At 37.0% G+C, this 26,968-nt stretch overlaps 1 protein-coding gene across 1 annotated transcript in view; it reads left to right on the plus strand.

Annotated features, from left to right (window-relative positions):
* The window catches only part of LOC109065437 (ephrin-B3-like), a 39,543-nt gene that overhangs the window by 4,898 nt on the left and 7,677 nt on the right, over positions 1–26,968 (plus strand). Inside the window, exon 2 of the mRNA XM_042732473.1 lies at positions 9,958–10,253. Coding sequence (XP_042588407.1) covers positions 9,958–10,253 — 296 coding nt within the window. The remainder of the gene's footprint in view (positions 1–9,957; positions 10,254–26,968) is intronic.

Here is a 26,968-nt window from a genome sequence, read left to right on the forward strand (position 1 = left end):
ATTTTTTTCTCTCCTCATTCATTACCTCATTCTTTTGTGTCACTGCTCTCTCTGTGTCTTTCCCAGAGGATAATTTTATTGCTCAGAGGTTGCTCTTTCATAGCTCATAGTATCAGCTTTATCTCTGAGATTTGTTCTACAGTGTCTTTGGGGAAATACAAATGAGATAATTATTGATGTACAGTAAGGAGATTAGTTAGATACTTTGAAATGTTTGAGTTCTGATACTTCTAGGCTTGTGTGTAGGCAAATCTGACAGTGTGGTCTCATTAATAATCATATATTTGCAGGTTAAATGCAGTTCTAGCACATTTTCATAGACCCTGACATGTACATTATTAACATATTGACAGCATGTAAACTGTAAGCATTTTACCTTTGAACAGCTTTAGAGACATGCAAATGATTTTGAAATCTTTAGATAGATCGGAAATTGAATTTGTACACTGATTTTGTTTTTTAAATTGTTAAATATGTGCAGTCTCATCACATTTATTTAATGTTTTACTTAATCTGACATTATAATGGTTTCATGCTGTGCTATTTTTAACTCCATTCAAAGGATAGCATTACCCAAGTCTAAACTTTAAAATAGTGAAATCAATGTGAATTATCATCACTGAATCATTTAACTTTGACTTTGTTTGTCAAGGGAAAATGTCTGTATGCAACATGGTCTCATAGGAAATGCATGTCTCTAAGAACGTTTCTGCAAAACTGAAAAAACGTACCTGTCACACATAGTATGATTTGCAGGTCCACAGTTTTGATTAATAAAGCCTAATTTTCACGCAATTACTTGAGGAATATTATGTCAACATGATAGAGCGAAATTCCTCGGATATAGTAAAATGTAACTATACATATACAGTGCCGTGAAAAGGTTTTTGCCCCCTTCCTGTTTTTTTTCTTATGTTTTGTATATTTGTCACACTTAAAAGATTCAGATTATCAAGCTAATTTTAATATTACACAAAGATAATGCAAGTAAATACAAAATGCAGTTTTTAAATGAGGATTGCATTTATTAAGGGAAAAAAGCTGTCCAAACCTACCTGGCGCTACATGAAAAATTAATTACCCCCTCCTGTTAAATCATGAAAGAACTGTGATTAACCACATTGTTTTAAAAAGCTGAGTTAAATTTCACTAGCCACACCCAGGTTTACTGATTACTGCCAGTCCTGTTGAATCAAGAAATCTTAAATAGAACCTGTCTGACAAAGTGAAGCATGCTTAAAGAGCAACACATCATGCTGCGATCTTAAGAAATTCAAGAACAGATGAGAAACAAAGTAGTTGACGTGTATCAGTCTGGAAAGGGTTATAAAGCCATTTCTAAGGCTTTGGGACTCCAGCAAACCACGGTCAGAGCCATTATCCACAAATGGAGAAAACTTGGAACAGTGTTGAACATTCCCAGGAGTGGCCGGCCTACCAAAATTACTCCAAGAGCATGACAACGACTCATCCAGGAGGTCGTAAAAGAACCCAGCACAACATCTAAAGAACTGCAGGCCTCAATTGCCTTAATTAAGATCAGTGTTCATGATTCAACAATAAGAAAGATACTGGGCAAAAACACCATCCATGGGAGAGTTCCAAGGCAAAAGCCATTGCTGACCAAAAAGAACACAAAGGCTGGATCTGGATGACTTGCAATAATTGATGGAATCATGAATTCTGCAGTCTATCAGAAAATCCTGAAGGAGAATGTCCGGCCATCAGTTTGTGACCTCAAGCTCAAGCGCACTTGGGTTATGCAGCAGGACAATGATCCCAAACACACCAGCAAGTCCATCTCTGAAAGGCTCAAGCAAAACATGATTAAAGGGGTCATATGATGCGATTTTCAAATTTTCCTTTCTCTTTGGAGTGTTACAAGCTCTTGGTGAATAAAAAAGATCTGTAAAGTTGCAAAGACTAAAGTCTCAAATCCGAAGAGATATTCTTTATCTTCACAATATGTTAGGAGGCATAACATTTCCGTCACACGCTTGAGGCATTTGGCCAATCACAATGCGCTGGATAGCTGGCCAATCACAGCACACCTCACTTTTCAGAATGATGAGCTTTGTAAAAATCGATGCATTTCAGAAGGCGGGGCATAGAGGAGAAACTATAATGTACAGTATGTGGAAAATAATGTGTTTTTAACATAACTGCATAAACACATTTCATTACACCAAATACACAAAATAATGTTCTTTTTAGCAGCATCATATGACCCCTTTAAGGTTTTGGAGTGGCCAAGTCAAAGTCTGGACTTAAATCCAATTGAGATGCTGTTGCATGACATTAAACAGTCCATTCATGCTCGAACCCTCCAATGTAGCTGAATTAAAACAATTCTGCAAAGAGGAGTGGGCCAAAATTCATCCACAGTGATGTGAAACTCATTGGCAGTTATTGCAAACTCTTGATTGCAGTTATTGCTGCAAAGGGTGGCATAACCAGTTATTAGATTTAGGGGGTAATTAATTTTTCATGTAGTGCCAGGCAGGTTTGGACAGCTTTTTTTCCCTTAATAAATTAAATCATTATTTCAAAACTGCACTTTGTATTTACTCGGGTTGTCTTTGTGTAATATTAAAATTAGTTTGATCTGAATTTTTAAGTGTGTTAAATATAAAAAACAGGAAGGGGGCAAAAACCTTTTCACGGAGCTGTATATTGATAAAATAAATCTAATATAAAGTGTTTATAAAGATTATTTGTGACCTATGTATATAGTACATTTTACATGGCGTCACTACATCCAAATTGTACGTTTCAGTGCATATCAAAAACAAATGTGTAAATGTAGGGATACTATCCACTGTTAATGTAATCAGGCTGAATCTCTTGGAGACTGTTGACTATGTAGACATGACATTACTTGGATCCTTTCTTTTTTTCAGGAGAAACGTTCAAACACAAAAAGTATAACCAATTCTCCATTTACTCAAAAGGTTTTATTTTGTCTTTTTTTTTTTTGGATCCTGTATTCTCAAAGGCATTTAATTTACACCAGCAACCCTTGAAACTTCATAGTTTGACTTCATGAACGTTCAGTTTCAGTGTTATTTAGCTGGACCTGCCATCTTCGCGACCAAGGCCAAAACCACCTCCTCTTGTTTCACTCATATTTAATTTTCAGGTTCAAAGGTGCGTCTCTGGCATGCCTTCAAAGCCCTGGCATGATACTGTGCTGTGTGTGGAAAGCATAATTACAGTTTTATGATTACGCCGATGATGGTTCTGAACCAACAGGGGAGGGGGTGGTATTACAGTGAATGACATAGACAAGCATTGCACTTTACATCATCTTAACATCAGCACCCCTTGTAAAACACAACGTTTATGATGATGACAGTGATTGTTTCTTTCGCTGTTGTTCTCTTTCGCTGCATGTCGTCTATGGATTGAGGCTATATACAGGATTAGGGTTTTGATGTCATCCAATTTATTGGGAAAACTCTTCTCTGTTTTTCTTCCTTAGCCGTCTCTTGCTTCCCATCCTCATGAAGGTTGGATGAGCATTTGTTTCTGAAGGAACAATGTAGATAATTGACAGGCCTTAAATGTGAATCATGAACAATAGATTGTCAAGAAATACAATGAAGAAAAGTAAACATATAGCGATGAGAACATGTATTTGTTTTTATAGACTAGATGAATCATGTACATCTTGATTTTAACTCGCTGATGTCTCATTAATAGGCCCAGACGCAATCTGCAGAATGGATAGAAATGCGGCAAAATGCTTCGAATGGTAGGCCCACACACTTCCGATCTGCCAATGCAAAGATGTGCATATACTAAACAGGCCGCCGAACACTTTATCCACAAACTTTAAAAAGGATCAGAACTGGTTAATTCCCCCGTGGCTCAGTTCGAACATGAAAACCGAGAGCTGAGAGAAAGCGAGAGAACACATGAAAAGTGAGTTGGGAGTTATCCTTTCTCTCTGTGCCCTCCCTTCCTTCTCTTCCAAACAAAGGGAAGGTTATTTTTAGTGACGTTCATTTTTAATCATCTGAGTGTTTGGAGCTTGATGAGTCTTTTCATGTTGGGCTGAGGAGTCAGCGGCCTCTGGGCCCATCAGCTACCTGGAGCTACTTGACCGGACCACAACAGAAGACCACCCAGTAGACACATTTTGTATAGAGGTACACAATATGTTACTAACTGGCCAATAAATTACTTGCCAATAAATTGGGAAAATTACACAATTATTTTCAGTATTGCACTATTTTGTTGTAATGGGCCTGTAAGACCTAACAAGTCTCATGCGTCAGAGAAAAGTAGTTCAGTTTTGGAAAATGGGGTTTTGTGACCTTTTGTCTGAGGGGTTTCATGTAAACTACTGTTCAAAAGTTAATGAACAGTAATCTTTCTTTTTTAAATGTATTCAGCAAGGACATATTAAATTGATCAAAAGCAAAAGTTAAGACTTAGAAAAAATCTAATTCAAATAAAAGCTGTTGCTTTTGAACTTTCAATTCAAAATAAATGTATTGTTTTCCACAACAATATTGAGATGCACAGCTGCTTTCAACTTTGATATTAAGAAATTTTATTGAGCACCAAAATTTAGCTTTTCTATCATGGGAATAAATTACATTTAAAAATATTAAATTGTAATATTTCACAATATTATCATTTTAATTGTATTTTTTGAGCAAATAAAAGCATAAGTGTTTAGGAGTTGACCAGATTGCATTTATGCAGTGTTTTTTTATTATTATTATTATTATTATTAGCTGCTACATTTAAAAGGGTTCAAACGCAAAAAGTACAAATCTGCCGTTGTATCAGTTATAGCAAGCCTCTGATTGTTTATCATTATCGCCCCCAGAAGATCCCTAGTTTTAGGCTTTTGTTTTTGTGTTTGCATATGTGTGAGTCACTGTGCATTTGTGGCATGCGGTTCTCAGCCGTGTGGTAAGTGGGTTTCAGTCTGTCAGAGTTCAGGAATGTGTAAGTTATCTCCAGCCCTTAGCTAATTAAATAGCACTGATAAGAACATGAAACAACACTCTCAGAGCCCTTAAGATAATCTGGGTGCACTCAGCAGGTCTTGATGACAGTAAAATCCACACACACACATTTAAATGACGACATACCTTCTATTGTTTTTAACCAAAGCTCAATACTGCGGTCTAGACCGACATGGAACCTGATTTCCATATGGTCATCCATATCATTCAAGAAATTATAAAAATTGCCACCCGTAACATTCTTTTATTAAACGTTTTACTCTGTTATGCCTCAGCTACCGATAAGAGTGTAACACACTTAGTTCTGCTAAGCATATTTAACATGTTTAAATACGTTCACATTTGCACAATTTTTTCCCTCTGAATCAGTGCAGAAAATAAGATAAAAGTCCTCATATTCAGTTTAGACTACACTTGCTAATCCAGACCCTAAAAGAAAACCTTTTGAATTTATTTATTTACTGCATTATTTGTATTAAAAGTTTTACTTTAGGTGATGCTCACACACACAAACATGCATACACACGTTCTTAGAAAACCAGGGAAAGAGAGGAAATATCCCCAGTTTTGTGCAATTACTTAAATTGTAATAAAATAGTATCATTATGTAAACTCTAAATAGAGGTCATTTTCCACATTGCTGCAGTGAGGTGAAGTGTAATCGGTGGTTCAAGTTTGTTTGAGTTTCAGCTCTATCAGCCTTTTGTTGCTTTAGTGTGGCATGAGGAAACTTTAATACCCGTGATTCTGCAGTGGTGAATCAATAATGAATATGATGCCTTGTGAATTCTGATCCTGCTCTGTGACATTTACATTTAAATAGCTTAATTACTGATTTGTGAGGGTTTATGTCTAGATTACGGAGCTGTTTTTTCCACATGTAAGAATGTCTTAAATTTCAATGTAAATGAAGATAAGTATCGGCATTTCATGCCGCATATTTCATACATAAAAAAATCAGTTTCAGATGGCGGTGTATTGAAATCAGAGTTCATGGATCTCAAGGAAAGAGAATTCGCAATACATATGTAGGCATTTTTCACTTTGATTGTGTGTTTACTTCAGTGCAAAAGGAGGTCTGATTCGACTTTAATTTAAACCAAAAATCACCTTTTCCATGAATAAATATGTTTGCATAATCCACCAACACCAAACCGAGAGGAAATTTAGCATTGTCAGGCCTGATAACCACTGCAAAGAACACAAAATATTTGCGTTTTCGCTGGAACCCCTAACAGACAAAGATTGTCAGTTCTTTCAACAAGCAAAGCTGTTTTTTCCTGCAGAGGGAAGACAAATGCATTCAGCTCGTCAACTGGTGATCACATCACAGAGCAATTTTGACATGTTCAAAAGCCTTTGAAAAATCAGTGTAGTGTAGTAAGAAACAGATGCAGCATGTTACGTTTGCTTCCATCAGTAAATTGTATTATGCTGAGATTTGATTTTTGTCCTTTGTTATTCTGGGGTGGTCTTGGTAACGGCCGCCGTGCTTCGTATGTCTCAGCAGGGGTCTGACAGCTCTCTGATAGAAATGTCTTCCGTTTGGACTGAAGGAAAACAGTTGGGATCTGCAGGGTGGCAGGATTCGGGGTTAACTTATCCATTTGCTTGATCTTAAAGAAAACACAAGTAAGATGAAATGCACCCTTGTCCTCTGTTGTGAAATTTAAGGGGCCATTTTCTACACTTCTGACTACATGTAGTGCACCAGACAGTCATCATTTAGTATTTCATGACCATTTTCTACACTCTCTCTGACCCTTTTAAAACTGACAGCAGTTTGCAGCAGCCAGAAATCATTCATTTACAATGAGAGTTGGCGATTTGAGGCAGCACAAGCTTTTTTTAGATGGCGTGTCGAGTAAAAAGTACATCAGCTTTGAAAAATGCATCTAGAGATCCCTAAATTTGAATGCAGGAACCCGTCCTGTGTGAACGGCTCCTTCAAGCTTGAATTTCTTATGGATATGATTAATATTTTATTAAATCACACTGACTTGTTAAATTGACAGCCCTCGTTTATTTGTACTGTGTGTGAGTGGTTATGTGCTCATGGTTGTCAAACTTAATATAGTTTCAGGTTGATCCATTTTTGCAGCTTAGTACGTCTATATAGTTCATCGAACTTTTGAATGTATTTATTTTTTAATCCACAAGGAAAATTCTTTTTCATGATGTGTTTTATTAAAGTGGTATAAAATAATACACAAATAATACATTTTGCGGTGTATATCATTTTTATTAGGGATGCACAATATATTGTTACTATGTCAGTTGGCTGATATTAGAAATTTTTAATGTATGCATTTTCAGTTAATATTTAATTGTTCTTGCTCATTCCCTTTTTTTCACATTTATACTGCTGTTGTCATCATCGTACACTCATTTAAATTTAAATTTAAACTAATGATTTAATCATTAAATTATTACAGTAAATGTAATCTTTAACGACTCTCAAAATTAACCCTCAACTCTCACAATGTTGTGATGCTTAAATTCGCTTAAAACATTTTAAGATTTCCTTCTTTTTAATTTAAACATAATAGTGTAAAACTTTTTATTATCAACCATTTATCGGTTACAGTCCTTTTTTGTCTTTGCATCTCTAATTTCTATCATTATGCACAGACAATGTCTGCGTCTATCAAACAACATAATACATTTAGAAAGATAATGCATGCCTTTTTCTTTTTCTTTTTTTGTCACATTATCTTGCTGAAAACAAACTTTGGAAAGCCCAGCGTGGGCTCATGGGAAGATGTTGGGTTGGTGTGAGTGAAGTGGAGGTTTGTTGATGAGCAAAAGGGGAATAACAGAGTCTGGATTCAAAGCTTCCGACGGCCTTAGAAACTCAAGGGCAGCCCAAAGTCACTCCAGCTCTGCAGTGCAAGTGTAAAGGAGCCCTGGGATTCAAACCCACCAATGAGAAGCATCAAACCAGCACAGAAACCCGCAACGCCTCAGCATGTAATCAGGTCGACCACCTCTAACCTTTATCTAAACAGTGTGGGGTGAGTTCACTAACCAATCACAATCTGGTTTAACCAGGAAAGAATGCCAGATTGCCCTCCTGTGTCTTCGATCAGACACAATTAAGTAAATATATCAGAGACAAAAGGATTAAACAAGTCTGTATAAATAACTAAACATACAGACAGTCTGATGAACCCAGTTCATCTTATATGGTCAGAGAGTGTGTGTGTGGTCGTCATAATTCACAGCCTCTGGTAAATTGCTTGGTTCGATGCGCAGCACAATGTAAACACCGAAGGCCTGGTGTGTGTTTTTCACCAAACAGTGATGAGTGAGTTTTTGTTTTGATGAATTAAAGCGTCTGATTATCAGATTACGATATTTGCCCTCAGTCGGATCCCATATGTTAGTAGCCAATGAAAAGGCAGAGATCACATTGACTTTTGGTTGCGGCTGTGACGGATGGCTGATTGAGGCCTAATCTCAGTGTGTTAATGGATATGTGTTGATCCACAGATCAGGTGCTTTTGCTCTCACATGATTTATTTATTTTTTTCCTGACTAGGAAGCCTTTTTGGATCTATCTGTCTGTCCGTGCAAAGGTGTCTTACAAACTGTGGTGTGGTTAATTGGAGTTTTGCATGGATGTCTCAGCCTGATGGAAATGTCAAGCTTTGTACACTTAGCGTGAGGAGAGAGGGGTCTGGAAATACCTTCTATCTGCAGTGGTGTTATTTGTGAGGTAAATTTTCAACTTCAGAACAAGACACTGTCTCAGAATAGAGCTAAAATGTCAGTCTGCTAAATGCCAGAGCTTTCTTTCCTCAAGAGGATGAAGGTATAGGAGCTTTTAAGTGCTGTGTTTCAGCTTTGGCCTTGGTTTGACTGAGAATGTACTATATAATACTGAATAATTGTTTGTTGTGCTCAGATCATTTTTATTCTATTTCCTAACTTAAGAAAAAATTATGAATATTTTGTATATACCATTTTTAAGGGGTGTTTTTCCTTTCCTCTGCTCTACTTTTCAGAGTATTATTTGCAAACGATTATCATCTGCAAAAGTTACAAAAAGACAGACTTTGAGGGTATTTTCTTTGAGTTGATCAGTAGGTCTTTGACAAAAACCACCATATTTAAGAACTTCATAAGAATTTGTTTCTTACTGTTGGAACGTTCTTACAAATTTAGTGCCATTTCTTAGCGTCTTTAAGAAGATTTTCCTGAATTTAGCCCCTGGTATGAATGATTAATTCAGGTATAAAAATGATCGAGTTCTCAAGTTCATTGACTCAGTGATCCGGACACAGCAGTTAACATCTTGCTGAAGGGATGAATAATGACTTTGAAATTTCATTCAGTTTCTCACATAAAGCAGTTGTGTGACCTCAGAAGACTTTGAATTGAGTGCACAAGTTGTATGAATTAGTTTTATGATACTTTTTGTGTCCTTTTTGCAGCATGATAGTCTCCATTCGTCACAAGTCAAGTCAAGTAGGCTTTTATTATAATTTCTACCATATACAGTACAGTGAAACGAGACAACGTTCCTCCAGGACCAAGGAGCAATGCAGAACAACATAAATTAAAATAAATAAAAAATAGATCAGTAAGATTCTTCAAAATATCTTCTTTTGTTTTTCACAAAGGAAAGTCATACAGGTTTGCCATTGACTCATCCCCACAGTCTTAGCAGTTTCGGGTTTTACTATTGAAGGCAAAACCTTATCCCCACATATGCTCATTTTCATCACATTGGCAAGCAAAACCATACATATGCCCTCTCACACACTTTCCTGAACCAAAGGGCATGTATGTTTACATTTTGAGTAAAAAAATGTATGAACAAAAGGGCAGTTTCAGCTTCAGACAGGCCTTGCGGATTCATATGCACGTACACGCAAGCAAATATCAAGCTGTCAATCTCAGTTTCCATGGAAACGGTCATTTCTCATTTGCGTGTCCCTCAAACTTCATCTCTCTTTCTCTAATTCTACAGGTTTGGAGATGAGAGGGGCTACATACTCTACCCTCAAATAGGGGATCGTTTGGACCTCGTTTGTCCTGCCACGAGTCCATCAGGGCCGAACTCTCCTCCTGAGTATGAGTATTATAAACTGTACCTGGTGTCCTCACGAGAGCAGGCCGACAGGTGTGAGGTGATGGGCGCCCCGAACCTGTTGCTCACCTGTGACAAACCCAACAGCGATATGAGGTTTACCATCAAGTTCCAGGAGTATTCGCCCAACCTGTGGGGTCATGAATTCAAGAACTTACGAGACTATTACATCATAGGTAAGTGTGTGTTAAGTTAACTAATATCGTTAACTAATATAGTACAGTTTTGAAAAACAGCATTTATTTGTGGGAATCATTTCCAGATTTTGGGTCCTCTCCATGTAGCTATACAGAAGTTAGCAACATGTGTTCGAGGCATAATGTTCCTTGGTGCTTAAGTTGATAACACAGGTTCAAGCCTTGTCATGTTTCATAATCTTAATTTTCACTTTCTTGGGATTTTTTGTGCTCTGTTATAACTGTTCTTAAACTGTCTGCCCACAAGCCAAATTCATCCCACATGTTGTGTTATCTTGTGCCCTCGTTAAATGCTACAAATAATTTATCCATTCATCCAACCCACAAATCAATTTTTCACAAAAAAAAAGATATTCCCACAGCTTAATTTGTTTCCTTCATTTTAAGTAAAATCATGGCCAAGTTGTACTAATTTGTTCCCTCATTTTAGTTCAATCGTTAGCATGTTTTAACTAAATTTAAATGAGGGAACAAATTACTACAAAGTACTCATAAATTAACAAAAACAAGGGTAAGGAATGGACAATGTACAATGCAAATAAGTGCATTGTATCAAATGGTTAATTTATGTATTTATATGTACGTAAATAGTAGTTAAGACCACTTAATATAAGGTGGAATCTGACTTTATACTATATAAAGTAAAAGCCATCAGTTAGTATGAATTTGAGACCCCTGATTCATATGATTAAATATTAAAAATAGTTTAAAGCCCAAAAATTAAGATTGCAAATAAAGTGATCATTTCCGCTATAAAAAAATGATTTGAATGGACAAACATTTTTTGGGAATATTTGCTAATTACCCAAGTGCAATAATACAATGCATCAGCCGCAGGGGTTCTGTCGCGTCAAATTTACCTCATAGTTGCTCCAGCAAAAGATGAATCCATCGATAAAACACCAAATATGTGTGCATGTTACTGTTTGTTCCCCAGGGAAATCACTTTTAATTAACCTAAGTTGGCAGTTGTTAATTTCTACAATATGCCTGTAATGAGAAAGAGAAAGACAGAGCGTCGGGTGCTGTGCAGTTTTGCACACGCTTGTGATTATGTGGATCTTAATTGGCTGTAATGGGCCTGTGAGACTCAAGGGCATTTAAGAGCAGCTAGACACAACAGCCCGACCAATGGCAAACACGCTCACGCACATCCACACTGTGTGTTTCCCTTCCCGAGTATCCATGTATGGTGTCTGTGCTGTCATAAATCACGGATGTAAACCGTTTATGTGTTTTAATATAGGATAAAAGCACCGCTTATTAGTGTAGGTTTTTGTGGTTTCGTCCTGTTGTGTGAGGCTGCGAGTGATGCTTTTAGCTGGTGCTTGTTTCCCCTGTGATCTGCACTGTTTGAAGCTGAGATCTTCTCCCTGCTGAGTGTGTATCAGAGTGTATCAAACGCTCCGAGCACTTTTGTCAAAACTTTGATCACTGGGCGCTAACTGAGTTCCCAGGGGAGCACTTTACCCTAAAAAGCGTTCAAAAAACCCACTGCATTAGAATCCCTCTCCAAAACCTCCCCTTTACCATCATATTCTCCAAAGCACATTCTCACATAGTCAATAATTCACAATAGTAGTGAGAGCGCTTGCCTCGTTGCATCACTGTCTGAGTTAATGGTAAAATTAAAAGTGTATTACCTTGGACTTACATGTACGGCTTTGTTTGCCTGTCCTACAGCTACTCGTTGATATTTCGACTTTGGAGCATCAGAGTTTGCGTGTGTGTGTGTGTGTGTCTTTGTCACACTGGATTAGACTTGTGGTAAGAGGCTGTTAATTATTGAAAAGGTCTTGTTGGTTTATTTATCAAGGTTAAACTGAAATATTAGAGATGAACCTTACTCCCACCCTAACCGGTGTGTGTGTGTGTGTGTGTGTGTGTGTGTGTGTGTGTGTGTGTGTGTGTGTGTGTGTGTGTGTGTGTGTGTGTGTGTGTGTGTGTGTGTGTGTGTGTGTGTGTGTGTGTGTGTGTGTGTGTGTGTGTGTGTGTGTACAAATAACCCCCCACCTCGATGTCACAGTGTGACACTGGAAACGAGTGGCACGATGCAGCAAAATGATAACACTCCCATTATAATCAATGAAAGCACATTGTCTGCAAGTGAGCAACATCATGTCGATTTATACGTAAGATTATTATTTAAGATTCAGATCAAAATCTATCATTTTACATTTAGATTTTAACACTTAAAACTAAGATTTAGATTAAAACATTAATTAATATTTTAGTAAAATTTAAAATTTAGATTATTTTATATTTGTACTTTTATTTAAGATTTAGATTTTTAGATTTATATTTATCTTTAACACTTAAGATTTTGAATTAGGATTCTTATTTAAAATTTAAATTCAGATTTGTTTTCTTAGATTTTAATTTAAGACTCAAATTGACTATTTGAATACAGATTTTTAAATTTAAGATTTAGATCACTTATGATTTTTAGTTTAGGATTCAGATTTAAAATTTGCATTTAGATGTATGATTTACATTTATTTTTACATTTATTATTTAGATTTATTCTAGATTTGTACTTGCATTTAAGATTTAGATTTAGAATTAAAATTTGAATCTTAAGAGTTTAAATTATATGTACATTTAGATTTAACACAAGATTTTGATTCAGTTATAACATTTTATTATTTTATTATTTTTTTTTCTTTTTTTTAGTACTTGGAATTTTAGATGTTAATAATATTTTGGTTTAAGATAGTTTTTTTTTTATAATTTCACTATTATAAGAACAATAAATTATGCATAATTTCATGCAAATAACCATAAGCCGAACCCTAATCCTTAACCCTTAACCATATAGTAAACATATGCTTAATTGATATTATTCAGTACTTAAATGTATAATTACACTGTAAAAAGGATACCTTACAATAAAGCATAACCAGAAATAATTTTAATATAAAATTATTCATACTTTTTTGCACTGTTCAAAACAGTTGGAAGAAATGCTTTTTGTTGTTTAAATTTGGTCCGTTTTTGTTGTTAATACTCGGATGCCATTTTGCAACCCACAACATTTGCTGCCCCATATTACTTGCAATGTAGAAATGTGAGAGGTTTACCACACACTTTAACGCATGCCAGTACATTGACTTATTTTTAGCGGCAACATTTAGCATACCTTGCTGCACAGTTTGAAGCCATGTCAAAATTAAAACTGTACTATTTAATTTCGGACAGATGCCGCTGCTCTCTGAGTTCCAAAGTTCAGTGTTTGTGGTTGTGTGTTTGTGTGTGTGTCTGCCATGCTGATCCGGTGAGTTTGCCGTCTGATGGCTATGAGTAGTGACAGGTCCCTCCCAAACTAGGTCAGCAATCAGAGCCCCGTGCCACACTACGGTTGGTGTGTAAACGTGTGTGTGTGTCACAGTGTAGAGTCTGTGTTTATCCCTGTAAATGTGTCCGTTTGAATTTCCAGCTCCATTTCGATTTCTACATGTGTCGGCTTGATCTGAGCGATCTGTGTGTGTGTGTGTGCGCGCACTAATATTCTCCTGATAAAGATCATGCTGTAGGTCTCAGGTTAATGGGATATAGACGGTTTAACACAGTGATTCATTAACCTTCTGGCATCTGCAGCTGCGCTTAAAGTCATTAAGTATACAAAAACACACACATATACATAAAAACACACAAACAAACCCACACCTGACCTTGTGTAATTGTAAAACCATTCAAAGCGAGTTTTACAAACATATGATCTTCATAAAAACCCTATGGACGCTGTGGCTGGTGTGTTTATTTCATTTAATTTGATTTTTATATTACTAAACTTTCTACACAGCTAGGTATAATGTGCAGAGTGGCATCAGACATAACCCAGCACACACACACACACACACACACACACACACACACAGCAGCAGCAGAAGCAGGGGTGAATAAAGGCTCTTTTGATGGATGGACGTGTGAGCAGAGGGAGGGAGATTACGGTGTGAGGGATTGTGGGAATTCTCCTCACCAGCTGTTCACTAGAGACTGGGAGAGAGGAGATGAAGGGATTGAGGGACGGATGGAGAGAATGGAGTGAGAGAAAGAGAATGGAGAAATCGGATTGTTATGTAGGTCTCTGAGGAGTAGAAATGGAAATAATATTGAATATAAACACACACACTGGCTGCACTCACACAGCAGCACAATACAGTTGCTAGTCTTAGTTTAAACAAATTTTGGTTTTGATTTGTATTAGGTTCAGTGTTTAGATACAAGTGTGAGATTTGTGTGTGTGTGTGTGTGTGTGTGTGTGTGTGTGTGTGTGTGTGTGTGTGTGTGTGTGTGTGTGTGTGTGTGTGTGTGTGTTTTTGAAAATCTTCATGAAGGCTGCAATCATTAAATTACATTTTCTCTATTTAAATACATTTTTAAATGTCTTTTTTTTTTCCTGTAAATAAGCTGATTTTTCAGCAGCTCCAGCTTTCAGTGTCACATGATCCGTTAGAAATCTGATTCGCTTTTCAAGAACCATTACTTATTATTATTATTATTAATGTTGAAAACAGTGGTTCTGATTAATATTTTTGTGGAAACCTTGATACATTTTTTACAGGATTCTTTGATAAATAGAAAGCATTTTTTAAATGCTTTAAATGCCTCTTTAATTTCAATTCAGTAATCAATTTAATGTATCCTTGCCAAATAAAAGTATCGATTTCTCTCAAATATAAAACTTACTGGCCCCAAACTTTTAAGGGTACCTTCATTGTTAAAATGAGTGACAACCAGCTTCTGTCTCTTACATTTTTGGAAAACACAGTTAATACATAAACAAATAAAATGGTATAAAAGACACCATCTTTGATATTTACTTCAGTCACTGTGGTTACAGGTGATATTTACAGCTATCATGAGAAAAGAAATGGGAACAAGAAAGCCTGATTTTGGTTATTTGTTCTTACAGAAGTGTTGTGTGAACAGATAATTTTAGTATTTTGCCTGTTTTGTAAATACAGTTGTCAATCCCAAACACTGTTTGTATGAAAACAACTATTCACATACAGTGCAAGAAAGACTTCTTAGTGAAATATTAATTAGTCTTTTTTGGCTTGTTTTTTAGTAGAAATATCAAGCAATTTAGAAAATAATAAATGAGAACAAGACAAATTTACTTCAGAAGCAACACTGCATAAGTTGTTAAGAAAATGAACTGCACTGGCAGATGTTTTTAACTTGTTTATACTTATGCTACGTTCCGCACAGCTTGAAACTCTGAATTTTCCCACCTCCTACTTAAAAATAATGACTGGAACAACACTCGAGGAGCATTATTTCCAGACTGCAGTACGTACGTTGTCTGAAAACAAGATGTTTCAAATACATGCATGTTATATTCTTTCGGGCATATTGTTGTGGTCTAAACACAAGGTGAGATTTAATGACTTTTGACCTTATCAGGACAGCTCCTTGATGTAGACTCTCTTGCGTTTGGTTTAGACTGAGATTCACAGGGCCTTGTGTGTGTTGTCAGGTTCTATTTCCACATCCCATCCATTCCATCCCTTCCAGACCATTGACACACTTCTGAGGGGTGCTATTAGTCAACCTATTAAGATAATTACCTCAGAGGAAGCGAGACAGAGAAAGAGACAGCCCTCCTCCGACATACAGCCCCTTTGTATTTGTATTCATGGATCCAATCCATTTCCTCTTTATTGACCAGGAAATGAGATGGACAATGACTGGGAGGAGCCAGTGCTCTAAAAATCTCCATAAATGTAGTAGATACAATTTATGCACTATATTCCAAGTCTGAAGCCATGGGAGGTTTTAGAAGACTTGCCATATAGTGCACTATATGTTGCTATTTTAAATAAATTCTCATCTTGTCTGAATTACAGATTATATAAAACAATGTCGTGGTCTATGGATATCCTAGTAGCCATTCTTCATTCCATTATCAAGAAGTTCAAGCTATATCATGCCAGCCAGAAATCGAGTGGAAAGCTTGTTCTTCAAAACTCTAAAGAAGTAGAGTAGCGAAAGGCCAACAGATTTTAATATCCAGGAATAAAATATAAAGTCAATCATATCAAGAGCTCTGGCCTACATGGGATGGTGGTACAAAAGAAGCCATTACTCAGGAAGAACCATGTTGGGAGAGAAAAAAAAATTGTAATTCAGACCTAGGAAAGATATTGTGGTCAGATGAGACCAAGGTAGAGCTTTTGAACAGAATTCAAAGGTGCAGAGCTCACGCTGCCCACACCTTAAAACACCATTCCTGCAGTGAAGTATGCTTGTGTAGCATCATGCTGTGGGCCATTTTTGACCAGCAGGGACTTGGCATCTTGTTAAAATGGAGTGAAGACTGCATTGTGCCAAAATACAGGGAAACACTGCAGGTGAACCTGAGCCAGTGCTGAAAAACTCAAGCTTTGAGATCAGTGCCTCGATGCAACCTCGGGGAATGGGAAGATGGAGTATGTATGCTAATAAAGATATCTCCATTGTTTCTTTTTAAGAATATTTGTAGTATACAACAATGTGACACTAAAATAACTAGATTTGCATTTCCAGAAAAAAAAAATAACATTGCTCGCAAGCCATACATTTAATTCCACATCAGAGGTGCTTTGGCACTATGACATTCAGCACGCACATGCTATGAATAAAACACATGTATTGCAGTTTCAGATGGCTGAATGCAAGAAAGAATCCCAGTTTCAATTCATTATGCAAATACTGCATGACTACTCATTTTTATTATTCGACTAATCTGTCAGTGTAAAGCACACCTTAAAACCTTTGTCAGCCAATCAGATTCAAGCATTCAACAATGTGTCAGCATCATTACTCCAGTCTTAAGTGTCTTGTGATCCTTTAGAAATCATTCTAATATACTGATTTTCTGCTCAAGAAAATGTTCTGTATTTTATTTTTTCTGAATTTTGAAAACAGTTGTGTGCTTTGTGCAAAACAAAATACTTTTTTTTCAGGATTCTTTGATGAGTGGAAAGTTCAAAAGCACAGCATTTATTCAAATTAGAAGCAATGTAAAACTCTTTACTGTCACTTTTGATGAATTTAATGCAGCTTGCTGAATAAAGGTATTCATTTCTTTAAAAAAAATCTTTCTGACCACAAAGTTTTGAACAATAGTGTATTTGAAAGTTTCTAAAGACCAAAAATAGAAGACGCACTCAAAGCTGATATTATCTACAAAGAAAACTTTGAATGCGGTTCGAATGTAAAGCAGATTTAAGCTGAATTAATCGCAGACGTTTGTGGGCAAGCACTGTAATTAATTCAGAGCTGAAGTGCGCAGTGTACATCTGATGAGTATATAGACACACGCACATCTTTCTAAAGACAGCAGAGTACGTAAACTGTCACAGTTTGTTTTATCATGCATATGGAAAAGTTTCAAGGTTTGTTTTTGAAATGTCTCATATTACACTTTTTATACTGGTCAAATTGAGTGGAATGCCTAAAAAAACTGAATAAATTATCCGCTTTTTTTTTTTTCAAGGAGATTACAGGTTTTCCTCTGGTTTATGATGTTTAAAATAATTTCCACGCATCTGCCAGATTTAGTGGAAAAATCAACTTTGAAAAAAGGTTTGCGCCGATAGGGATGATGCTTTCATTAATTATAAATACGCTTTCAGAACCATGTTTGCTGTCAGCTGGCAATGAATAAGGACTGCTGCTGTCTAAAATATGCATATTTCATGACTTTAATGTATAGCACTTTAGTCCGCATCAAGCTGTGGGCAGATCCGTGGAGATCTGCGATGTCTACTGCGGTACCTCATCAGCGCAGAGTTCATAGAGTTTCTCTCTCTCCTTCTCCCATCTCCCTCCTCTTTAACTGTTCTCCGCACCCCCACCTCCACGCTGCTGGCTGCGGGCTGACTCAGATGTCAGAGCGCGTTATTTCAGCAGGCTGATTCTCAATAATGTGTCTTTATCTGGGCTCTTTGTGGTACAGGGTTTTGGTGGTGGGGCCGCACTGGGATTTGGATGAGGGAGGAGGAATCGCGGAGCAATAATGAGTTCTCGTTTTGTTAATGCCTCTCCACACCTCTTCAAACATGCATCATATACTCACCTCCAACATGGGGACAGAGATTTCACACTGCTGAATATGCAGTTTGAGTTGGCTCGCTGTGTGGGTTTTTTCTGAAAGTGTGAGGGTATGTGTGTATAAACGCTGCATTGATGTTAGACAGCTAGTGTGTGCGGGTTCTGCTGTTGTCGGTGTTTGATTGACAGGTGTGCTTGCGCTTTAAAAGCTGTTTAAAAGTGCGACAGTAGATCTGTTTTCTGCCTTCCTCTTCTCGTCCTCGTCTCTCCAGCTCCTCCGAACATTATTGACATGAACATGACCTAGAAAACCTTTACCATCTCACTCTTGTTTCACTCAGATTGCTCCTCGGAGTCATTCCCGCTCTCGCTTTACTTCTCTGTAACTTGGAGAAACCTGTCAAGAACATATCCAGGTCTTGCCTGGCCTTCCAAAAAATAAAATAAAGAAATAAGAAATTGCATTTTTCATAAATTAATGAATTCTATGTTCTAGACCATTAAGATGTTTTGGATTGTAATTTTATTTTCAGGACAGTAAAAAAAAGTGCAACGAATGAATCATCATGTATAAATACTTCCAAATTTAAATAATATTTAGAAAGCATTATTAAAATAATGAGATTCTGAGAACGAGTATCTTTAGTTATTCATTTATTTCTTCTTCTTGTTGTTATTTTTCTTTTTAAAAATTAAGATAATGTCACAATCCAAAAATCTTATTCAATTATTTTGATTTTAGAGTGAATGAAATATGGACAGAACATTTTTGTAATAGGTTTTTTGAGAACCCCCTCCCCCAAAACAAACAGTATATAGTTAATAGTAGTATAGTAGTGTGAAAATAAACAACTTATTTTCATACATACAGATATGTGTTTTATCACTTCCTGTGTTATTTAACCAGAATAATCCTTCTAAACAAAACTTAGAATAAAATATGTGAATGCATTATGGTGATGAATTTGTAAATCTTAAGGGTCCTTCTTTCTTTTTATTATTAGGGTGAAATATGACCAGGACATGCTTCACTTACCTCTCTGTCTGTCTCTCTCATCTTTTCCCTTATATTAAACTCTCTTAAATTAGACTGTGGCCTCTCACCTTTCTCATCCACTGTCCTTCACTCCCACATGATGTTCAATCTTTTACTCATCTCATCTCAATCCCTCTCTCTCTCTATTATCTTTGCCCGTTTAGATCATTAATTCTTAATGTTGCCTCATGAAAATGTCCATTAAAAGCAGTCCTGAATGTGCAAAACGCAGGGATTCACTTTGACTTTTTGACTAGTTCCTGTAATTATTTAACCAAGTTTACAAGACCTTTTACAGAACCTCTGGCACCTAAGTGTCTCTTGTCTGAGCTGCAGGGAGCAGCAGGCCTGGACAGCGCAGTTAACTAGAAGGGAGTTATGTCTTGTTTCATTAGTTGTGGCTGGATTTATTACTCTAGCTGTGAGTTTATGACCTTGTTAAAGAAATAGTTTGGTATTTTGTTGTTGTGATAGTAGAAGAGTCTGAGTTATGTCCCTGTCGCCGTTCAGTTCTGTGCCCCGCAGGGGTCGCAGCTTTGTGCTCTGTCTGGACATTTCTGCACTGAGCTGCTGGACGGGTCAGTCATTAAAAAAACAGGAGAACCCACTATGTGTGTGTGTGTGTGGGGAGAGGATGTCAGACAGGATTAGCTGTTAATACCTGTCAATTGCTCACCAAAGATGACATTTAAGATTACAGCTGTGGGATTTTAGCCCTGTTTCCATAGGGACTGGACTGTCACTCACGGTGCGTGTCAGGCAGTCACATGCTGCCTTCAAGACAAGCCGGAATGACGGACGTCACCACGATGTTGTTAATACCACTGGAGATACTTGGGATTTTCTTTGAGCCTTGACTTGGAGGCGTTAATTAAAGAATCACAGCGGAAGAAAATTGGTATTGGTCTTAATTAATCACCCCATGAAATTGCTAGACAAGTGCAGTTTGTTTGTTTGTCTGTTTTTCTTTTTGACATTTCCTATTCAACCAGGAAGTTGGGAAGGGACATATTAAAAGGTTTTTTTTTATAAAAAGTCAATATGTTTTGCTAAAAAAAATAAACAACAACAACAAAAATTAATTTAATTAAAATGATATTGTCTGAATCGTTTTTCCAGCTAAAATTGTTAGTTATTATAAGTATGATTTCTGAATTCATAAGTATGAACTGTCCAGGAGGTTTTAAAAGCAGTAACGTCCATTCAGTGACATCATGGTAAAGCATGTTACCAATCAGCAAAATGCTCACTTAAAGGGATAGTTTACCCAAAATGAAAATTGTCATAATTTACTCACCCTCATGTTGATCCAAAACTGAATGACTGTTTCTTTTGTGGAACATTAGGGTGAATAAATAGGGCCTTTCACACCACGGGAACCTTTTCATAGTACCTGAACTAATTGTGGAACTACCCGCTTTTTGGCATGTTCGCACCGAAGGAACTAGGAATGGTTTTAGTTCTAGGAACTCGTTTGGAGGAACTAAATTAGCTCCTACTTCAGAGCAGGGTCTAAAACAGTTCTATAGGAACTATTAGTGACGTAAGTGTATGCTGATTGGCCAAATGCACGCGAAACACCGGCCACCCTGCGTTTTTAAAAAGCCATGTAAACATATTTACTCCACGAACATAGAAATCAGCGATAACGGCATTTACCTGTTATCTGCAGCATTGTGTTCTTTCTCAGCCTCAATGATATGTAACACACTGCAAGTTGTCATGAGAAAATTAGTCTCTTAGCCCAACTGTCGGCCGCTTCAGAGTTCCTGCTCTGCTGGCAGGTTCCTGGAACTAAGTTTCTAGAGCTACATGGTGCGAAAGCCCAATAGAACAACTGTTCCTCATAAACGCGCTCACTTAGTGCATCACATCTGCGTAGTGGCAGATGAAAGAGACTTGTTTAACCACAATCCACTGCATGACAGGACTTTATGTGTTACAGATCACAACAGCAGGCCCGAAAACCAGAACATCTGAACTCTGTTGCAAAGTTCAATGCATTCCCACAGTCAGAAGGTGATGTTTTAGGTCCAATATGGTTTTGACCTTTGGAAAAAAGTTTGTTCCCATCTTCCAGCTTCAGGACACACTAAAGAACGCTTTTTGACAAACAAGCAGTAAGTGGTAATCCTACAATGTTTAGTGCCACACTGAAAATAATGTGATGTAGAAAAGCTTTCACTTAGAAATTGCTAGTAAACTTGATTTGATACCTTTTACATTCAAAATGGTTCCTCTATTCCAAAATGTTGGGAATTAAGAATCAGTTACTAAAATTGGAATCAATTCCATCGAAGAGAATCAGTTCTTCTTTAAAAGCCTCTTAGTCATTTGTGAATAGTGATAAGTTAGATTCATTTTCAGAAATCAGTTCTTTCAGAAGGTTTGTTTCAATGACTCTGTTAAAAAATTATTTTGGTGAGTAGACGTGATTTGTAAAAAGGAAGTAAGCCTTCATAACATGTAGTCACAGCGACTCCAATCTTAAAAAAAAGTTGAAAGAATTTAAAAAATTATTATGATGAAGTGAAGTGTTTTTTATTAAGTTAATTCCAGAACAATGTATTAAAAAAAATTGGAATTAAACAGCTCTAAAGTGTAGAAACTATTATAGTGTTTTTTTGTGAAACATGATCTGATAGTTTTGTTTTGTTTTTACAACTTTGAAAAATGTTACAGCGATACAGTGTATCTTTCAGCAAATCAGGTGGCCAATATTACATCACTTAATTAATATTCATAAGGCAAATTAAAAGGTTCATAATGAGATTCCCATAATTTCAGATCATTTGCTATGTCCCTATGTTACACTGAGCTACATTTAAAGTGATTTCCCGAGGTGTCCTTGAACAGTCCCGTTCTGGCTTGGTTTTGTCTGAGATATTTTCTGTCATTGGAAAAATGTGTTCTCACATAATCTCTCACACACCCACAGTGTGTCTCATATTGCGTGCTGCCCCCTTTAGGCCTGCCCTGGCACAGCTGCAAGATAATGAGGTCATGGAGGCCCTCTTGCCAGCAGGAACTTGAGCTTACTTAGGGAAAATTACTCTGGGTTTGTGCAGCCCAAACAGATTGTGCTAATTCCTAGTGGGCTGAAAAGGTTGACTTGGCCACTGGCCTTATTTGTCGGGGGTTAAAACCATCCTTTCGAGCTGTTGCTGCTCCCATCACTGGTCATCGTGGGTCAATCCCCTTTTCTCAGGTGGGGGTTGTGTAGGGGGCTGGAGAATTTTGGGAGAGGGGCGGAGCGGGTCAGTATGTGGGTCGTTGCAAAATGTTCTTCAGCCAGTTTTTTTTCCCTTCATCTCAGTTCCAGACATGCTTTTCTGTACATCACCGCAGATCATCGTCTCAATTACCGAAGTCATCCGTTGTTCTCTCTTGTCTGTGATTTTTCGACTGCTTGAGAAAGCATGTAGACTGTAAAGTCTGCACTGCAGTGTGTGTCATGTCTGCTTTTCATCTTCCTTTTAAACCCACGGCCTCTTGTCTACCACAACCATCATAAGAACCTTCCAGACTACTGTTTTTCTACGCCCACTCACCTTTCCGCTCACCCTCTTCCTCTTTTTTTTCCTCGTAGTTCCTTCTAGGGATGTCAGAAATGCAGGTACTGTGGTACCAAGTCAATGATAAACTGCAGCAGACTCAGTGTATTTATAGCTCAGTTTTACAGTATCTTTCAGATACTCACATTCAAATGTTTTTGTGAAATAAAAATACATTAAGTCATGAATAAAATATAAATACATATAAAAATCTAATAAACTAGTCAACCTGAACATACTTTGGGTATATATTTAATTTAATTATTTGTGTATATTTTTGTCATTTCTAGATGATTAATTGAACTTGATACTGCTGATAGAGATTTGAAAAATATCAAATACTTATTAATTTCTATATTTGTTCATTCTATTGCTTGTTATTTGTATATGTTTCCTGATATATACATTCCCTGATAATTCACTCACCACCATGTCACCCAAGATGTTCATGTCTTTCTTTCTTCAATCGTAAAGAAATTAAAGAAATTGAGGAAAACATTCCAGGATTTTTCTCAATATAGTGGACTTCAATGGGGACCAGTGGGTTGAAGGTCCTAATTGTAGTTTCAATGGAGCTTTAAAGGGCTCTAAATCTGAGGAATAAGGGTCTTATCTACAAACCCGATTCCAAAAAAGTTGGGACACTGTAAAAATTGTGAATAAAAACAGAATGCAATGATGTATAGGCCGTTCAGATTACTTGTTAAAATACAAAGAAATACCTTTTATCAGCAGACGATGTACGTATGTTTGTGGTTGGAGACTACTTCACCGACTACAGGCTCTAATCCTCATTTGCGCGCGAGTGTGAAATGCGGTGCTGAAGTGAAGTAGCGGGGCAATTTGATAATAATAGCCGAATTATAATAGGCCGCCTAATAATAATAATAATAAAATAATAATAATCTAATACATTTATAGGAGAATGAGCCTTATATCATCTTGACTATCGACAAAGACATCTGCTATCGTCTATATCTCGGACTATCGTCGATACACGATACTATCGTCTATCGGCACAACCCTATTTTACACCCTACCGTACCTTTTGGAACCGGAGTACAAGTTGCTCAAGTTTAGGAATAGGAATGTTTTCCCATTCTTGTCTAATACAGGCTTCTAGTTCCTCAACTGTCTTAGGTCTTCTTTGTCGCATCTTCCTCTTTATGATGCACATAATGTTTTCTATGGGTGAAAGATCTGGACTGCAGGCTTGCCATTTCAGTCCCCGGATCCTTCTTCTACGCAGCCATGATGTTGTAATTGATGCAGTATGTGGTCTGGCATTGTCATGTTGGGTCTTCTCTGAAAGAGACAACGTCTGGATGGGAGCATATGTTGTTCTAGAACTTGGATATACTTTTCAGCATTGATGGTGCCTTTCCAGATGTGTAAGCTGCCCATGCCACACGCACTCATGCAACCCCATACCATCAGAGATGCAGGCTTCTGAACTGAGCACTGATAACAACTTGGGTTGTCCTTGTCCTCTTTAGTCCGGATGACATGGCGTCCCAGTTTTCCAAAAATTTTGATTTGTCTGACCACAGAACAGTTTTCCACTTTGCCACAGTCCATTTTAAATGAGCATTGGCCCAGAGAAAACGCCTGCACTTCTGGATCATGTTTAGATATGGCTTCTTTTTTTGACCTATAGAGTTTTAGCCGGCAACGACGAATTGCACAGTGGATTGTGTTCACCGACAATGTTTTCTGGAAGTATTCCTGAGCCCATGTTGTGAGTTCCATTACAGTAGCATTCCTGTTTGTGATGCAGTGTCCCAACTTTTTTGGAATCGGGTTTGTAAAAGCTGCATGCCTTTTTCATTTAATTTGTTTATAATTCTATATTTATTTTGCTCTCCAAGTAAAGTGTTTTGTTCATTAGCATATTAGTTTTTGATGTGGTATCAAAATTGGCATCAAGAATCATGAAACCTCGACTACTGACATTTTGGTATCATGACAACCCTAGGTAACTCTCTGTTCCTCTCGCTGCTGATCAAGTTCAGCTTTTACACCTTTACTCAACATCTCTGCATCCCTAGAGGGAGAAAAGAGAGAGTGAGGGAGGTGAGGAACACAATGAGAGCCATTAGGTGATGAATCTTTTTTTTTTCTACACCTCCAGCGTGTTGACTAATGACTGCCGTGAGCACTAAAAAGGTCATGTTTTTGGATTCCGTCCATGAGTGTGTGTGTTGTGTGTATTTCTGTGTGTTTACATGTGAGGGGGTGAATCTTTTTTTTATGTTGTATTTGTTCTCTAAAGATTATTCTTTATTTAAGTCCGTTTTGGGTAAATGTAATATTTGGCTTTATTGTAAGAGGCTCTTTGGATGAAATCCAAGGGTTTCATCATTGTTCTTGATTTTAACATAAATTTGTTGTGATGTTTTTGACCTTTTTGAGGCGAATCGCAAAGTTTTGAAATTCATGAATTTTAAAGAAGTTTTCTGGGTTTAATTCAAGTTGAGCTCCATGGACAGCACCTGTGTCATGCTGTCGATTGCCACAGAAAATCATTGTGTTTTCAGTAGTACACATAATGGAGGTTTGTGGGGCAAGGCATTCTACCAGAATAGATTCAAATGTAACAACAGCAACACTTTTTTTGTTTTAATAATTAATGCTTCTATGCATCTGCGACGTATTCAATTCATCCAGTAAAGTGAGAGTTAAGGCATTTCTAATGTTACAAAAGATTTATATTCCAAATAAATGCTGTTATTTTGATTTCTATTCTTTAAAGAATTCTGAACATGTACATAATGTTAAGCTGCCCTACTGTTTTTAACATTGATAATTAAGAGAAATGTTTCTTGAGCTGCAAACCGGCATATAAAAATGATTTCTGAAGAATCGTGTGACACTGAAGACTGGAGAAATGATGCTGAAAATTCAGCTTTGCATCACAGGAATAAATTACATTTTAAAATAAATTCACAAAGAAAACAGTTTTTAAAAGTGTAATAATAATTTACAATATTACTGTATTTTTGAGCAAATAAATGCAGCCTTGTTGAGCATAAGAAACATTTTTAAATATTTTACAGACAGTAACACACAACAAGAGGTTCATCAGCCTCGCTTCATTTAAAAAGATTATTTAGATCATTTATAGTTCGAAACAAACATATTTTTATAGAGAAGTTATATTGTAAGCATTAATAGAAGCACCTTGGGCTTTCATTCCAAGTGCACTGTCGTAAACACATTTCATTTATTTATTTATTCTCTAATTGAATTTGTGTGGTAACTGAAAGCATGTCACGGATGCTGTCGATAGAGCTTAATTTGTGTTGAATTCAGAAAATATCCTAAATCTGTGGCAAACATCATTGCACAAAAGTGCTTTGAAGATAAACTTCAAATTCATTAGCCAACCGGCAAATACAGAGCCCAGCCTCAGTTCCTTGTTATCAATTTCCACGTAAAAATAAAACTGTTACCCTCAAGCAGAAAAGATATTAAATGTTTGCTGGCACCCCTCGTCGTCATGTGCTCCTCAGCCGTCTGCCGTAATGTTTTCCTAAGAATGTAATAATCGAGATATTTTGGATGGGAAAAGTCTTTGTAATGTGAGTGCCGTGGTTTCCGAGCGCTGCAGATTAACTACGGTGTGTCATTCAGGGGCTCAATAAAATATTGAATGGATCGAATACAAAGTGTTTCTGTAATGAGGAATTCAATATCGTCCTCATGAACTGCCTTTATATTTGGAAAGGAAAATAAGTTTGAAGATGAAGCTCTTTGTACCATGGTGATGGAGGTCGAACATTGTTTGAATGCAGTATTCAGCGCCTGGATGCTGAGTTATTCAGACTTACATGGATAAAGTACCAAGTTTTGCAGAGAGGCGCCTCACCTATGAAATATTAAGTAATGTGAAGGCTGGAAGATGCAAAGTGTGTTTCAGAGACTGTGTGTGTGCGCTGAGGAATGATTGTATACATGGTTAAAAGGCAGCATAGTTGTGGTCGAGTCTCTGTTATTCCTGAGAGACAGTTTCCTATATACAAAGCAGCCTGGAGAGAGGCAAGAAGCAATGCTAAAAAGTGCGC

The sequence above is a fragment of the Cyprinus carpio genome, chromosome B10 (genome assembly GCF_018340385.1).
Source record: "Cyprinus carpio isolate SPL01 chromosome B10, ASM1834038v1, whole genome shotgun sequence".
Lineage (NCBI taxonomy): Eukaryota > Metazoa > Chordata > Actinopteri > Cypriniformes > Cyprinidae > Cyprinus > Cyprinus carpio.